Source organism: Aspergillus aculeatinus, assembly GCF_003184765.1.
Source record: "Aspergillus aculeatinus CBS 121060 unplaced genomic scaffold BO66scaffold_54, whole genome shotgun sequence".
In the NCBI taxonomy this organism is placed as follows: Eukaryota; Fungi; Ascomycota; class Eurotiomycetes; order Eurotiales; family Aspergillaceae; genus Aspergillus; species Aspergillus aculeatinus.
This window is the reverse complement of record NW_020291523.1, coordinates 124,322-138,557: the sequence shown is the minus strand read 5'-3', so window position 1 is coordinate 138,557 and position 14,236 is coordinate 124,322. Positions and strand designations below refer to the sequence as shown.

General features: G+C 52.3%; 4 protein-coding genes across 4 annotated transcripts; 3 read left to right on the top strand and 1 right to left on the bottom strand.

Annotated features, from left to right (window-relative positions):
* Positions 1 to 342: 342 nt before the first annotated feature.
* Positions 343 to 3,070, top strand: BO66DRAFT_332326 (uncharacterized protein; the record flags this gene model as incomplete). Its single annotated transcript, XM_025644132.1, has 4 exons — positions 343 to 507; positions 573 to 1,601; positions 1,659 to 2,150; positions 2,558 to 3,070. 4 exons carry the CDS (start codon positions 343 to 345, stop codon positions 3,068 to 3,070), a joined length of 2,199 nt encoding a protein of 732 aa, XP_025499887.1.
* A 2,351-nt stretch (positions 3,071 to 5,421) lies between these two features.
* Positions 5,422 to 6,769, bottom strand: BO66DRAFT_460593 (SGNH/GDSL hydrolase family protein; the record flags this gene model as incomplete). The annotated part of the gene is made up of 4 exons (XM_025652305.1): positions 5,422 to 5,658; positions 5,779 to 6,051; positions 6,112 to 6,492; positions 6,581 to 6,769. The coding sequence occupies 4 exons, from the start codon at positions 6,767 to 6,769 to the stop codon at positions 5,422 to 5,424; spliced, it is 1,080 nt and encodes a 359-aa protein (XP_025499886.1).
* Positions 6,770 to 9,353: 2,584 nt separating this feature from the next.
* BO66DRAFT_474542 (acyl--CoA ligase) lies at positions 9,354 to 11,424 on the top strand (the record flags this gene model as incomplete). Its single annotated transcript, XM_025653145.1, has 6 exons — positions 9,354 to 9,629; positions 9,696 to 10,076; positions 10,149 to 10,424; positions 10,483 to 10,645; positions 10,697 to 11,019; positions 11,095 to 11,424. 6 exons carry the CDS (start codon positions 9,354 to 9,356, stop codon positions 11,422 to 11,424), a joined length of 1,749 nt encoding a protein of 582 aa, XP_025499885.1.
* A 354-nt stretch (positions 11,425 to 11,778) lies between these two features.
* BO66DRAFT_394929 (WD40 repeat domain-containing protein) lies at positions 11,779 to 13,460 on the top strand. The gene has a single exon (XM_025648109.1). The coding sequence runs from the start codon at positions 11,911 to 11,913 to the stop codon at positions 13,453 to 13,455; it is 1,545 nt and encodes a 514-aa protein (XP_025499884.1). The 5' UTR covers positions 11,779 to 11,910; the 3' UTR covers positions 13,456 to 13,460.
* The last annotated feature ends 776 nt before the right edge of the window (positions 13,461 to 14,236 follow it).

Here is a 14,236-nt window from a genome sequence, read left to right as displayed (position 1 = left end):
CGCCTCTAGGCAAAGGCGGATATCAAGCCATTCACTCTCACTTGACTCCGCTTATATCTTCCCTTTCACCAAGGCGCCAACTTCTTCCGCCTTCTGCTTCCTCTCCTGACCCATCACCTTCTATCATCTTTCATGACCCCATATCTCTCAATTCTTCTTCTCAACCCACCTTCTAAATCTAGCCTTTCAGACTCCACGTCGTTGTTCTTCTTGAAGTGTCCGGAAAACTCAACAACCATGGCTTCAGAAGATGATTCTGTGTCCTGCTCAAGCTCGAGTAGTTCAGAAGATGATTCTGACTCCTGCTCAAACTCCAGTGGCTCAGATGATAAGTCGACAGCCATGGACTCAGAACATGAGTCTGAGCCTTGTAGTTTCCACGACCCCGAGCAAGAAGAAGATGACGGCTCACTTCGACCCATGATATACACCTGGGGCTTGAGTAAGGACTATGTCGAGAATTGGAGCAACGAAGACGCTTTTCGCGAACTGTATCAGAATTGGTGGGTGTCAGTCCCTGGCTTTCAAATTCCATCTTGTTTGGCCTAACACGTGTGTGAGACGATAGGAAGGACGGCGTCCTTTCCTCATTCCATCTCGGCCAGCGTGAATTTAAGACAGAGATAAAAGACACTCGGAGTGAGATCCAAATCCGCGTTTATAAACCAAATAGCACACGATCTAGGGCGAAAGACCTATTGGGCTACATCACCTACAAAGAAAGATATGGCGGTGTTGTGTTTACCAATTTTGAAGCTCGCCTCACAGCCCGTGACCTGGATATCGGAGGAACGACTAAACGAGGCGATGATAATCAAGCATTGGCTGGACGTCATGGAGATGGTCTCAAGCTTGCTGCCTTGGTTCTATGTCGCAACGGATTTCGTGTCCAGATTGTCGCAAGCGGGTTCAAACTCTACTTCGGCTTTAAGGACAAGTGCAAGTCTCAGATATATTGCAAGATCTCACCCATTTCCGCGTCAATTCTCGACAATAAGAGAGAGCAATGCCGACACATTCGCCTCAGAGAAAAGCCCAATGAACTCGCAAGCGACCCTTCGAAAGACGTCTGCGTGTCGATTACGAAAGGGCAAGGCGCAGCTGGAGTTACAATAAGTCCCTATGAATTCAAGGAATGGATGCGTGTCGCCTTGGATCTGGATATATCGACTTATCCTAGTTTTTTCCAACCTTTTCGTCTCCAACCTATCCAAACCGAATATGGGGACATTATCTTGCATTCGGAGTTCCGAGATCGGGTGTATTTCAAGGGTATTCTACTCTCCCGTCCTACGTCCGAAGCAAGAAAATATCGATATGGCTACAATCTATTGACAGGAGAAACGGATCGTGGGCGCCAGTCTCTGGCAAGTCCAACGGATGAGGCGCTAGTCATATCTAGGATATGGGCGTCTGCTTTCGATTGGAATTTTTGGGTTACATTTTCTCGATACCAAGACTTGTTCGAGAGTGATTTCGACTACGCGGATGTCACCTTAGTAGAGAAATGTGTAGCGAAACCCACAGCTGAGGCCATCTGGAAGAGGCTCGCAGAAATCAGCCTTGGAAGGTTCTACTATTGTCCCGACTTGAAGGAAACAGTATGAACTTCATCTACATTGCTTTATCATCGTCGCTAAAACCATAGCTTTGACTAGGATCCTAATACAATAATCACAAATCTTCGACGGAAGCCAGCTGGTCTACCGAAGAAGACTTGGCAGATTTTGAGGACCCACAATCTTGTACGAACGCCCGACGAAGAGATACAACATTGTTTCAAGAGTTTGAAGGCCTCAACGCAGCATTCCACGCAGTTCTCAAGGCATATACAGCGGGGATTAGCAGCTTGCTTGGCCATGCATTCGGCAACTCGGACACTGTCGACTGAGTATGTCACCACTAAAGATAAGAACATGACTGTCCTTTTCAGTAGAGATACTCGATGTTTGAAGGTTCATGACAAATACCTGAAGTCCGATACAGCCCATGGCGCGGCACCATGTCTCAGCTACGAAATGAGTACTCCATACATTGATGATCAGAGTGTGTTCTTCTGTGATCATCTGGTTGAGGATCTCTACGGGCAGACGCTTGAACAGGTCATCAACCCTCCTTACCCTAAACCTGTCCGCTCTATACGAGTTATAGTAAGTGGTAGCCTTCGGTCGATGCCACGTATGGTATCCACCAACCCTCTTGACCCTGACCTTGTCCGCTCTTTGCGACTCGCAGCAAGGGATAGCCTTCTGTTGATGCCAAGAATGGTATCCATCAAGCTTTCAGGACAGCCACTCAAACTTAGAGTCTCCTGGAAGTGTAAAGATAGCGAGTTCTTGCGCGACATTGTCGGCCCGAATTTGCTTTATGTTGTGACGCTTCATCGTGAAAGCACATGCTCCCACTTGAAGGAAGAAACTTTGTTTCGGACTGGTCAGTCATATCATTCATTCCTACTGCGGCCAGAAATCCAATTTGAATTATAGCTAACAACAATCTTGTGGTGAAAGATGGGGTTCCCAAAGACGGAGTCATGGTTGCTGCTTGCGGCTGTCAGATGACGACTACTCCGTTCAATGTTCACGAGGCTCAGTTCAGCGGGCTGGACAGTGAGGAGTTATATTTCCCTCTCGTCGCGACAAATCGTGATATGTCTATCTATGGATTGGCACCAGATGCCATCGCTCCAGAGCCGCGCTCATCGGGCCATGGTTTGGCAGTTATCAACATCCCATTCCATGCAAAGCCAGACGATATTATGTATTCCGATGAGGACGAGGATCCTGAAACGACATCTATAAGACAGTATGGGCCACGGCGTCTCTGCTCTCAAGTGGTTCCTTCTATTGGTTCAACAGGTTACAGTACACCTACCAGTGATGGAGAAACAATGTCTTGTCTGCCCGTCTGCGCCCAAAGAATGAAAGAATTGGCAAAGGAGCGTGAATTGGAACATGGTAAAAGGATCGAGTGGAATGAATGGGTTACAGATAACTTTGTGGTGCAGTTTGAGAAGCTGATTTTCCCTCGAAGATCTCAGGTAAGCTCAGTTGCCATGCTCTATTACTAGTCTTCATGTTTTACCGACTTTCCGTCTCCTAGTTGCCTGGTGCAAGCGCTGTCCCTCATTGGGAGTATTCCTGTCAGCGTCTCAATCACGCTTTCGTACGGGACGAATACTCGCAACTCACACTGAAGCCCTCAGGTGGGCATGCAGCAAACGTACAGTGTATTTTCCTGGTGCATGACATTCTCCGGACCGAAAGCCCTTCAGGCGAATCTGAGAGCATTGCATTACTAGGGTCTCTTTATTTATTTCAGTCCACGAGCCCCCCTTTCTCTTCGAGGTTCACACTCCCAGTCCGAGAAAATGAACTTGTTCTGCAGTTCCACGATTTTGGGCCAGAAATCAGATGGAGAAATCATATTTCTTGATGACATTACGCAGGCCCAGGCACTGACATCTCAAGACTCTGTTCTACATTTGCTCCCTACCGCAGATGGTAGGTCTCCCAAGGCGCCAAGTCCGATCGTCTCTTTCTCCTACTAATCAAGCATGCAGAACCTCAAAGTGCCGGTTACTTCTGTCGCTTTGCTATCCGCGATAGAAGCGATGCGAACGCAGCTTGCATCACGCCACTAAATTCTGGGTTACTTTCCCGTCAAGATCGATGGAAGCGCCCTCGTTATGCGCCATCCAAGCCTATTGTCATTGACCTCAGTCCACGGGATCTAGGACTCGCTGAAGGTTTTTCCCAGGCTGAATTTGACATCATCGCTGGTTTGGGATTCGACTCGGAACAGGACATGAGTTGGAAGGTAAATTTGCAATCTCCAGATCTGACCCGACCCACCCTCATCGCTAGATCTAATCATGATGATAGACCAGGTATCCTACAGCAACTACTTACGATGAAAGTCCGCCGTCCGTTCTTTCGCACATGAGACGCGGAAAATTGCTGCCTCCTCAGGACGTGAAAGCTGGCGTTCCGAAAGTTCTGATCTTCTCGGAGACTGGGCCATTGGTCATCGGAGGTGGTGAAGACCCCGACTTCGACCTGCCCCTTCTGAACATAATCGATGAACTGAATGCCAGCGAGGACGACTTTGACTTTCTGGTCTGTATACAGCCAGCAGGGATTCTGCATCCACAGTACCTTCCTTCTTTTGCAAAGGCTGTTCTCGAACTCCTGAAGAAACGACACTCAGTGCATGTTTTCAGCGTCCGTCTACCAGATCATGGGATCTCGAACAGTCAGACATACGTCGTCCTGCTTGCCTCTCCCATCTGCTCCGACGTCCCTTGGCCTGCGACCCACCTTGACACAAAGAGCATCGAAGAGCAGATCGGGCATCTCAAGTCTAAGAACCCTCGGGCGGATGACACACACCCTACAGCAGGGAAACATGTATTCTTGAATCCTGCGGGTCAGGTCAATGTCTACAACCATGGCACCGGTCAGCTGCCTGACGCGGCTGACAGGCCGTACTTTGAAACCGTCGACTTTGAGAGCAACATCATCTTGCCAACACTTTACAGCGATCACGGCTGGCTGCACCCTAGTAAGTCGCTGTTGCATTGTGCTTGACTCACCGCTAACTGGCAACAGCTCGCCACGATATTCTCACGGTGCGCGAATGCGCTCGCATCCAGGGGTTTCCTGATGATTACATTTTCTATGGCGCTGACAAGGCCCTTCGTTCTCAGATCATTGCATCGTTTCCGCCGCCTATCGCGCGGGGCATCGCGGAGGCGATTCGTAAGATCATCGAGGAGCATACGGCGCCCGGGTTGGATGCAAGCACATTTGCTGCTTTGAATCTGGGTGGGCGACCGCAGAAGAGGACTCGAGTGGATTGATTGATACCTGACGCATGGGTCAACCCAGCACGCATTTAGAGTCAATTGTGATTGGTGTTATAGCACAGGCTTTGGAAACGATCTTTCTTCAGCGCTCGAACACTGTTCCTCTCTTGGATACTCCCATAATCTGTGAAGCATCAGAAAGCAATTGAGTGTATTATCTGTTGTGCATGGAATTGCAATACCCAGGATATCTATTGGATTTGGTCAGCTTTATCACTAACAGTCGAGTCTAGCACTCTTTAAGTACTGCAAAGATTAAATATCAAAGTATCGGATGTGATGTCTGCCCATAGTCGGCTGATTTCCTTCGTCCCACCACCCTGTTATTCTTAATAATTATCATAATCCCGCTCGAAATCTGCGAATCGATTGCGAGCTGCGTAACGCAGGGTCCTTCTTCCCTAACCAGCCCAGAGTAAAATAGGCCTTTTATGCGGTCATTAAGTCCATACACTAGGTGGTAAGCATGATATACTGCACATCAAGCAAACGAAAGCCAATCTCATTACTCATTATCACATCTAAACAACATAGACTCCCCCGCTTCACCCCTTTCACGACCAATACTCAGCAAACCGACTCTCCCCGCTCACCACCTTGATGAACTCCTCCGCGATGATCTGATCCGTCCGCGCCGACGGATGCAGCTGATCAAACCACAGGAACGAATCCGGGCTGTCCGACTTGGTACAGTCCGTCCCATTGATATTGCAATGATACTCGAACCCGGTGACATTCGCCGGCGCACTCCCGTTCAGATACTGTGTAGGGTTGTAATAGATCTTCGAAATCTGCCACTTTTTGCATCAGCACTCAACATAACCCACTCCGTAGCACTTTCCCCAAGCAACCTTCCTCCTCCCATCCCCATTCCCCCTGCACCCCAGAAAAAAAAAAGGAAGAGAACCCACCAAAGAATAAACATCGAAAACCGCCACCTGCACCCCGGGCCACCGCTTCTTCACCAACACCTCGACGGGCGTCCGATACCGAAACGCCTCGTTCACCAGGACGACCTGGCCCTCCATGCGGCCACTGATCTCCGTCAGATTCGCCGGCTTATCCTTCCAGTAATTGTTCGGCCCGACCCCGCCGTTTTCTGGGGTCGCATACAACGGCGCCAGCTGCAACGGCACCACATTCATGATCACGAAGTATTTCGCTGCTCTGCTGCTGGCACCCTTCTCCTTCTGCGTTGACTTCCCGGTGGTGGTGGTGGTGGTGGTGGTGGTAGCGTTATACACCCCATCCAGCGCACGATACACACAGTCCAGATAATCCACGAGCGTGGCATTGTTCAGCTGCGAGTCCGTGAGGAAGGCATTGTTCCCCAGATCGTTGGTGCCGATCCAGATGGCGTAGACGGTTTCGTCGGCGGGGATGTCCAGGAACCATTTGTTGGTGGGAGGGTCGGTGTAGGCCGCGGCGTCCGCGGCGAAGGCGGGCACCTCGTAGTCCAGCACGGAGGGGAACAGGTAGCCCGCCGTGGGGTCGTAGGCGCGCGCGACGATCTCGTTGGAGCAGGTGGCGCCCGCGACGGCGTAGTTGTACCGGTTTTTGGTGGCGCTGTGGAAGGTCGAGACGTAGTGCGGCCAGGTTGGGCCGCCTGAGGAGGAGATGTTGGCCTGTTTTGGGTGGGTTAATTGGTGTTCGTGAAGGGGGAGATTGGGAAGTTGGGGTTGGGGTTGTGAGAGGCAATGTAAGTCGGCTTACGTCCGGTTCAACCCATCCTACCGGAGGAGCGGAGTCATTGTGTGTGGAAAAGTAGGCAAACCGTGTATCGTCGGTGTAGCTATCCCCGAAGGTGACTAGAGTGGTGAATTTCCGCGGCCCCCAGGCTGAGGCGGATGCCTCGAGCCCTAAGAGCAGCAGCACTAGCGGCGGCAGCAGCACTTGTCGCATGGTGGTGAAGGGGGGAACAAGAATTCGAGGAATGCTGGAGCCGAAGATTAGAGTTTAAGAGCTTCAGTCACCAACGCTGGGTGTATTTATATTTTCTCCACGACCCTGTGAGACTCCCTCTCCCGCCCTTTAGTCGAATTTGTGCATCATACCGTTGGGAAAAGTGTCGCGGACGGTCGGGATCCCTCCCTATTTAGCCGGCTGCGGATGCCGCATCCGGTGTGTGTGTGTTGTTGAGGTGGTGATAGATGACTCTCCCCGCAGCTTGCAAACTGCCTGCAGCACACATTCGATAGCGGGTAACTTAATCATGTTGATCGCTTGTTGTGGTTTGCGGGGTTTCGGCCAAGTATGAGCTGGTAGGATGCTGCAGGCGTGGCTTTTATCCGGTACGCGAGGGGGAAGGAGAAGCTGCAGTGCCCGGTTGAGTGTCAGGCGGTGGACCATTTTACCCCCGCATGGAATCAGGTCGTTTTGTAGAAGGTCTCCCCGCGTCAGAAAGGCTTAGCCTGAAGGTTATCCTGTCTTTTTCAGGGTGGTCTGATTGCATTGCTGGTTAAGCGAGGTGCAAGCTGTTGATTCCTTTCCTGACACAAGGGTTCGCAGTGGCCCTTCTTTGTGGCGGCGCATCTGGACATAATTCATCGTGGGAAATCATTAGATCTTGTAAGACAGAAGGAGAACATTATTGGTGTATTTTGAAGCTCTGACCATAGCCTCCCAGTTCCTGTGCCTGTGCCTGTGCCTGGCGAGGTTCTTTGTTGGAGTTGTTGCTGCTCCTGTGCTTACCAGGGTTCGATGAACTCAACCTAGGCTTCCAGTTAGTTCGTGCGGATAGCGTTCATGGTACGCCTCAAGCCAGAAAACACTATGTGCCAAGCTAGGGCTTCACAAAATCCTGCCAGATTGTCTGAGAACTTGGCTGTTCCATTGACTGTGTCACTCAATTAGGTCCATTATTCTCATTTGCAAAGGGAACAGCTCCATTAATTGAAAATCATTTCTTCGTTCATCCAAGGGCAATACATCCAAGAATCATCAACATTTGAACCTGCAGTCAAACTTGCAAATCCCACGACACGGAAAGCGCGCGGATTCTGGAGGTCAAACTGAGATTCTGCGATATCGAACCAAATGCGCCCGACTCCAGTCTATCCAATATCCCCAAATTCGCGAGACAAACCCATCAGAATGTATTCAAGCCTGATTGCAACCTGAAAACTCCAAGCCATAATCTATCTACCATTCCGATCAGCACGTCATCGTCATCCAACAGATGAGAAACATGCTCACTGGGTGCGTGTCTTATTGTTTTGTGTCCGTACAATCTCGCGCCTCGTGGCCCCGTTGATGGCAGGTGCGACAGATCTGGTCGGGACAGGCGCGCGCGAGGTGGCCCAGCTTCAGGCAGGTGTAGCAGCGCGGGACGGGGCATTCCTTGGTGGGATGGCCCTCGCCGCCGCAGTTTTCGCAGCGGTCCATGGATTGATTGTCTTGTTCGATGAGGCAGGTTTGCGAGAGGGGAGCGGGAGACGTAGACAAGCTCCAAATGTCTGGGAGATGAAGGGTGATGAAGGTTGCTGCGTCAAGAAGATGTACGACGGCCTTATTGAGTGGAGCAATGTGTATGTCGATGGTTCGCAACGGGCCTTGGGGAGTTCATCGAGGTGTGTCTGCTGCTGTCGCTGATGTGATCGCTTTGTTCAGTACTTGCAGTGACTGAGAATAGTATCTGGATAATAAAAGCCGAACATGCAGCGAAGCGGAAGATCAACGATCAACCCGGGGCAGTGAATGATTGACGATCATCGCAACGGTCGGGGGTATTAGTCTACCGGCAAGTGGAGGAGGATGGCAGTGTAACGGTGGCAGCTCGATTTCCGCATTCGCATCCACATTCCTTGATGTCATGAGCTGCTCACTGCCATTGAGGTCGAGACTAGAGCTTGGACAATTTTAAACGTCGGCGTTGTGAATAATTATGCGTATGCTTGGTCATGAAGCAGGATGAAGAGCTAGACCAAGATTTGGGAAGGTGCAGGTCCCAAAGATAGGGAGCGGCGATCTCTCTTTTTGCTCTCTCTTTGCTCTCTCCCCCTCGGCCGGCCAAGGCAAAATGCGGGGAAGGCAAAAAGACCCTCTCCACAATCACCACCACCACCACAACAACAACGGGCTGCCTCGGTTATTTCACCACCACTGATTTTACTACACTTTGCATACTACAGTCTTCCTAAATATGTGCTATTGGAGCATTGAAGTACACAGTCTAAGTGTTTTCCCATAATCTGGAACAGACTTGATGGAAACTCTCAGCCACATCAGATAATCACCGTCCATGGGTATGTCCAACCGGTTCCTTGCGAATTGAATCAATCCATCCCAGTTACACAAAAGCCTCGGCTTTCCCGCCGACAAGGAGAAGCTTTCCCCGCAAGACCCCCCCCCGGCCCGTATACTTATTGCTCCTTCTCCCCATCTTCCATTTAGCTCATCTTTTAGTTTCAATCTTTTCTCTCTCTCTCCAACTTCCCCTAACCACTTCCCTTCTCACCAGCGACCACCTCCGAGCGAAACCAGAACCATGGTCTTCGGTCCCCCCAAATCGGCCGGCAAATTGTCGCCCATTCCCGACAGCATCTCCCTCGCTGAGTTCATGCTCACCGATCTCCACGGCCGCAACCCTCTCGGCTACTCGCAGAACCCTTTTACTTGTGGAGTCACCAGCAAAACTTATTCATGGCTGGATGTGGTAGATCGCGTCGAGTATCTGGCGCGCTCGCTCTCGAGCCAATTCAACTGGCAGCCCAATGCAGGCAGCGAGTGGGATAAGACCTTGGCGATTTTCAGCGTGAATACCGTACGTCGATCCAGTGGATAGAGATGGGTTAGGTAGCTGACACCGTTTGCTTCTTCTGCTTCCTAGATTGATACATTGACGCTTTCCTGGGCCGTGCATCGACTGGGTGGAGTAGCCAGTCCCGCTAATGCGGCCTACTCGGCCGCTGAGCTCAAATATCAGCTGCAGGACTCCAAGGCCACTGTGCTATTCACATGTGTGCCATTGTTGAAGACGGCGCTGGAAGCCGCCGATGCTGCCGGTCTGCCCAGGGATCGCATCTTCTTGCTCGAGGTGCCCGCACAACTCACCCCGGGAGCCAAGGCTCCAGCCGAGTTCAAGACGGTGGATCATTTGGTCGAAGCAGGGAAGTCGTTGCCAAAAGTGGAAGCTTTGAATTGGGGCCCTGGGGAGGGGGCTCGTCGGACGGCGTTCCTGTGCTATTCCAGTGGCACGTCCGGGTTGCCGGTAGGTGGCTGCGATGGCAGACCTGGTCCCAGAAGCAGAAAATAAAAGGCTAATGGTTGGAGTGGCTGGCAGAAAGGAGTCATGATCTCACATCGCAACGTCATCGCCAACGTACTACAGATCAAAGCATTCGAGCAGGATTACCGCGATTCGCGCAAGGATCCCGGAACGCAAAGTGAACCGACCGATGTTGTGATGTGCTTGCTCCCGCAGAGCCATATCTACTCCCTCGTGGTGATGTGTCACGCTGGGCCGTGGAGAGGGGATAAGGTGGTGGTGCTGCCCAGATTTGAGCTCGATTCCTTCTTGGCTTGTATTCAGGATTTCAAGATCACTTCGTTGTTTGTGGTGAGTGCTGCGCGGATGAGACCACGAGACTCCGCAAACTGACTGGAAAACCGTATAGGTCCCTCCGATCTTGATCAACATGATTCGCAATGCGAAGACTTGCACCAAATACGATCTCACTGCCGTCAGATCCGTCTTCACGGGTGCCGCGCCCCTGGGGATGGAAACCGCCGAAGAGTTCCAGAAACTTTATCCATCGGTGACGATAAGACAAGGATACGGTAAGAGAATGCAGGTGCCAGCATCCGACTCGTCCTAACATCGTACAATAGGTTTGACGGAAACATCGACGGTTGTCACCTCCACGCATCCTTGGGATGTATGGTTCGGCTCCTCCGGCACGATCCTGCCCGGGGTGGAGGCCAAGCTAGTAACGCCAGAAGGCGAAGAAATTACAGGCTACGATACTCCCGGGGAGCTTGTCGTGCGCAGCCCTAGCGTTGTATTGGGGTACTTAAACAACGACAAAGCCACCAAGGAAACATTCAAAGACGGCTGGATGTATACGGGCGACGAGGCCGTCATCCGCTTGAGCCCTAAGAAGACCGAGCACGTCTTCATTGTAGACCGCATCAAGGAATTAATCAAAGTCAAAGTAAGTTGCGCGATGCTTTCGACCCTTGCCTTTGCTATCATGCACCATGGTCACTGACGTGTCACGTCTGCATAGGGTTTGCAAGTTGCGCCGGCTGAGCTGGAGGCCCATCTTCTCACGCATCCTGCCGTGGCGGATTGTGCGGTGATCGCGATCCCCGACGATTCCGCTGGCGAGGTCCCCAAAGCGATCGTAGTGAAGTCCCCGTCCGCCACGGGCAGTGATGAGGAAGTGATTCAGTCGATCAAGAAGCACGTCGAGGAGCACAAGGCCCGGCACAAATGGCTCAAGGGTGGGGTTCGCTTCCTCGATGTCATCCCCAAGAGCCCCAGTGGCAAGATCTTGCGGCGTTTGTTGCGCGACCAGGAGAAGGAGGCCCGCAGACAGGCAGGCTCGAGACTTTAAGCTTCGTGTGCGCTTGGGGCAGCGATTGGTAGCTTTTGCTATATGAAGTTTGCGAGGTAGACATCACTAGATAGGTGGTCATGTGTAAATATTTCATTTGGATACATATTTTACAACTGAGCAATTCGCAATTCCAATTCATACTATGGTACAACAAAGTACTCCGTACAGTACATATTCGGAAAGATCTGGCTCCTTCTCCGCCGGCTTAGAAACCATCGGGGCAACTTTCAATGGATGTTTGCAGTGTTTGGCTGGATCGCGGGGAACAAATGAATTTCTAAGCGGGGTGGTTGACCGGGAGAATTCATGGACCTAAGAAAAAAAAAATAAGTTGCTCCTACTCACTCACTTCTTGCCTCTTTCCTCCCATTGCAGTTTTTTTGATTTCTTTATTTCTATATCTTCCTTGACTTTCGCAGAAGAGACTTTACTTTCCTTGTGTTGCGCACCCTCACACCTTATACCCCCAGCGCATACTATACCATGTCCTCCCAAGAACACCGTCAGGCCGATGACGCCTACATCCAGGCCGACGAGGCCGAGGAAATCTTCCACCGCGATGAAGATCAGCCCATGGAGTCCGACGGCGAAGACGAGGATCAGCCTATGACCTACGAAGAACAAGAAATCACATTGGAGAACGACTCGGCCGCCCACTTCGACAGCCATACCGACTCGGTCTTCTGCATCGCGCAGCACCCCGTCCACAACCAGATCGTCATCACCGGCTCCGGTGACGACAAGGCCTATATCTTCGACTCGACACCAAATGCCGCGCGGCCCCTCCTCCCTCAGAGCTACGAATCCAACCCGCAACCGAAACAAGAGCGCGAGTCTCTGCAGCCGCTGGCGCAGCTGGTCGGCCACACGGATACCGTGAATGCGGTAGCTTTCACCGAGCCCAAGGGCGAGTACGTCGTGACGGCCGGCCTGGACGGCAAATTGCGCGCCTACCGGGACTCCACACCCCAACTCACGGGCGTCGCGTGGGAGCTGGTCGCTGAGACGCAGGAAGTCGAGGAGATCAACTGGTTGGCCGTGTGCCCCAACGTGAACGGCGACGAGGAGAAGAAGAACGTGGTTGCCATCGGCGCCAATGACGGTAGCGCTTGGGTCTTCCGCATCGACCACACCGACGCCGCCCAGCCCATCTCCATCATCCAGACCTTCTTCCAGCACACTGCCTCCTGCACCGCGGGCGCCTGGACCCCTGACGGCAACCTGCTGGGCACCGTCTCCGAGGACGGCAGCTTCTACGTCTACGACGTCTTTGGCGTCGCCGCCGCCGCCGGTGTGGCCTCTGCCGCCGGCACCAGCACCGTCGTCGGCCTGACCCCCGAGGACCAGCGCTTCGCCGTCGACGGCGGCCTGTACTCCATCGCCATCTCCCCCGGTGGTGCCATCGCCGCCGTCGGCGGTGCCGAGGGCCACATCAAGGTCGTCGGTCTCCCCCGTCTGGCGGCTGCGGGTGGTGCTGCCGCCGGCAAGGCCAAGGGCAAGGCGGCCTCGCAGGCGCAGACCGGCGCCTCGGCGGCCGGCACGCTTCTTGCTTCCTTGCAGGCGCAGTCCGACGGCGTTGAAACCCTGTCCTTCTCCTCCCCACCTTTGACTCTCCTCGCGGCCGGGTCGGTCGACGGCTCGATCGCCCTCTTCGACGCCGCGCACCGCTTCGCCGTCCGCCGGCACATCCGGGAGGCCCACGAGGGCGCCGTCGTCAAGGTCGAGTTCCTGCAGAACCGCCCCGGCGTTGGCTCCGCGCCTCCCCGCCCCGGTGCTGCGGTCCCGCAGAGCCAGTCGTGGCTGCTCACGACTGTCGGTATGGACGGCATCGTGAGACGGTGGGACGCCCGCGGTGGTACCGCGGCTGCTGCGCACGGTCTGCTGAAGGAGTGGAAGGGTCATTTGGGCTTGATCGAAAACTCCGAGGGCGAGCAGTCTGGCGGTATCATGGCGTTTGTGCAGAGCCAGGATGGTAAGCGGGTGGTTACGGCGGGTGATGATGGCATCTCCTTGGTTTTCGAGGAGTAATTTTTATGTATTTGGTTCCTTTTTACTTCGCATGATATGATTAGACTGGAAAAGTCATGTATAGACGTGTGCAATGTGTTTGGATCGGGGATGGTAAGGGTTTCTTTTAATTTTATATGAATGATATCTGATGACCAATGCTTGATAAACAATTGGCTGTGCCGAGGGTTCCTTTGCTTTAATGACGACAGTATCCGTATCAGCTACCTAGTATCTACTTACCATAAGCAACAACATGAATTCACAATCAACTCATTAGCCGACAATGAAGATACGAGTACCAGATTTTACACATGGCTAACACAGATAAACAAAAAAAACGAAATTTGAAACATGATATCTATGTACATAACCTATCTCCCCGCCTCATCCCGCGCAAGCGCCCTTTTCTTCACCACCGAAAGAGCTGCGAGCCACTGCACTCATCCCTACCGTCCAAAAGCAAGAGACTTCAGGTATTAGACGGAAAAACAACGAGTCTCGCTTTCCATCCCTCTAGAAAAGCCCACGCAATCCTCAACCTTCAACCACACGATTTATAGTATCACAGTCGCGAAAAGCAGCGCATCCCTTGTCCTCCCTCCTTCCAAAACACCAGCTGATTCCGCAGCAATCCGATGTATTCGGGTATCCGTTCCCCATCCCGCGGGCCCCCTTTGCCCATTTCCTTTTTCTTCTTCTGTCACCATCACGACCCGCGCAGCAACTTCCATTCGATTCCGACAATTCCGATGTAGGGTTTTTTGCGACGCTTTGTAATCGACTAATAACCACCCCCTGT

Bases quoted from the DNA above. Each gene is read 5' to 3' on its own strand.
- BO66DRAFT_394929 (XM_025648109.1), top strand. From the start codon at position 11,911: ATGTCCTCCCAAGAACACCGTCAGGCCGATGACGCCTACATCCAGGCC.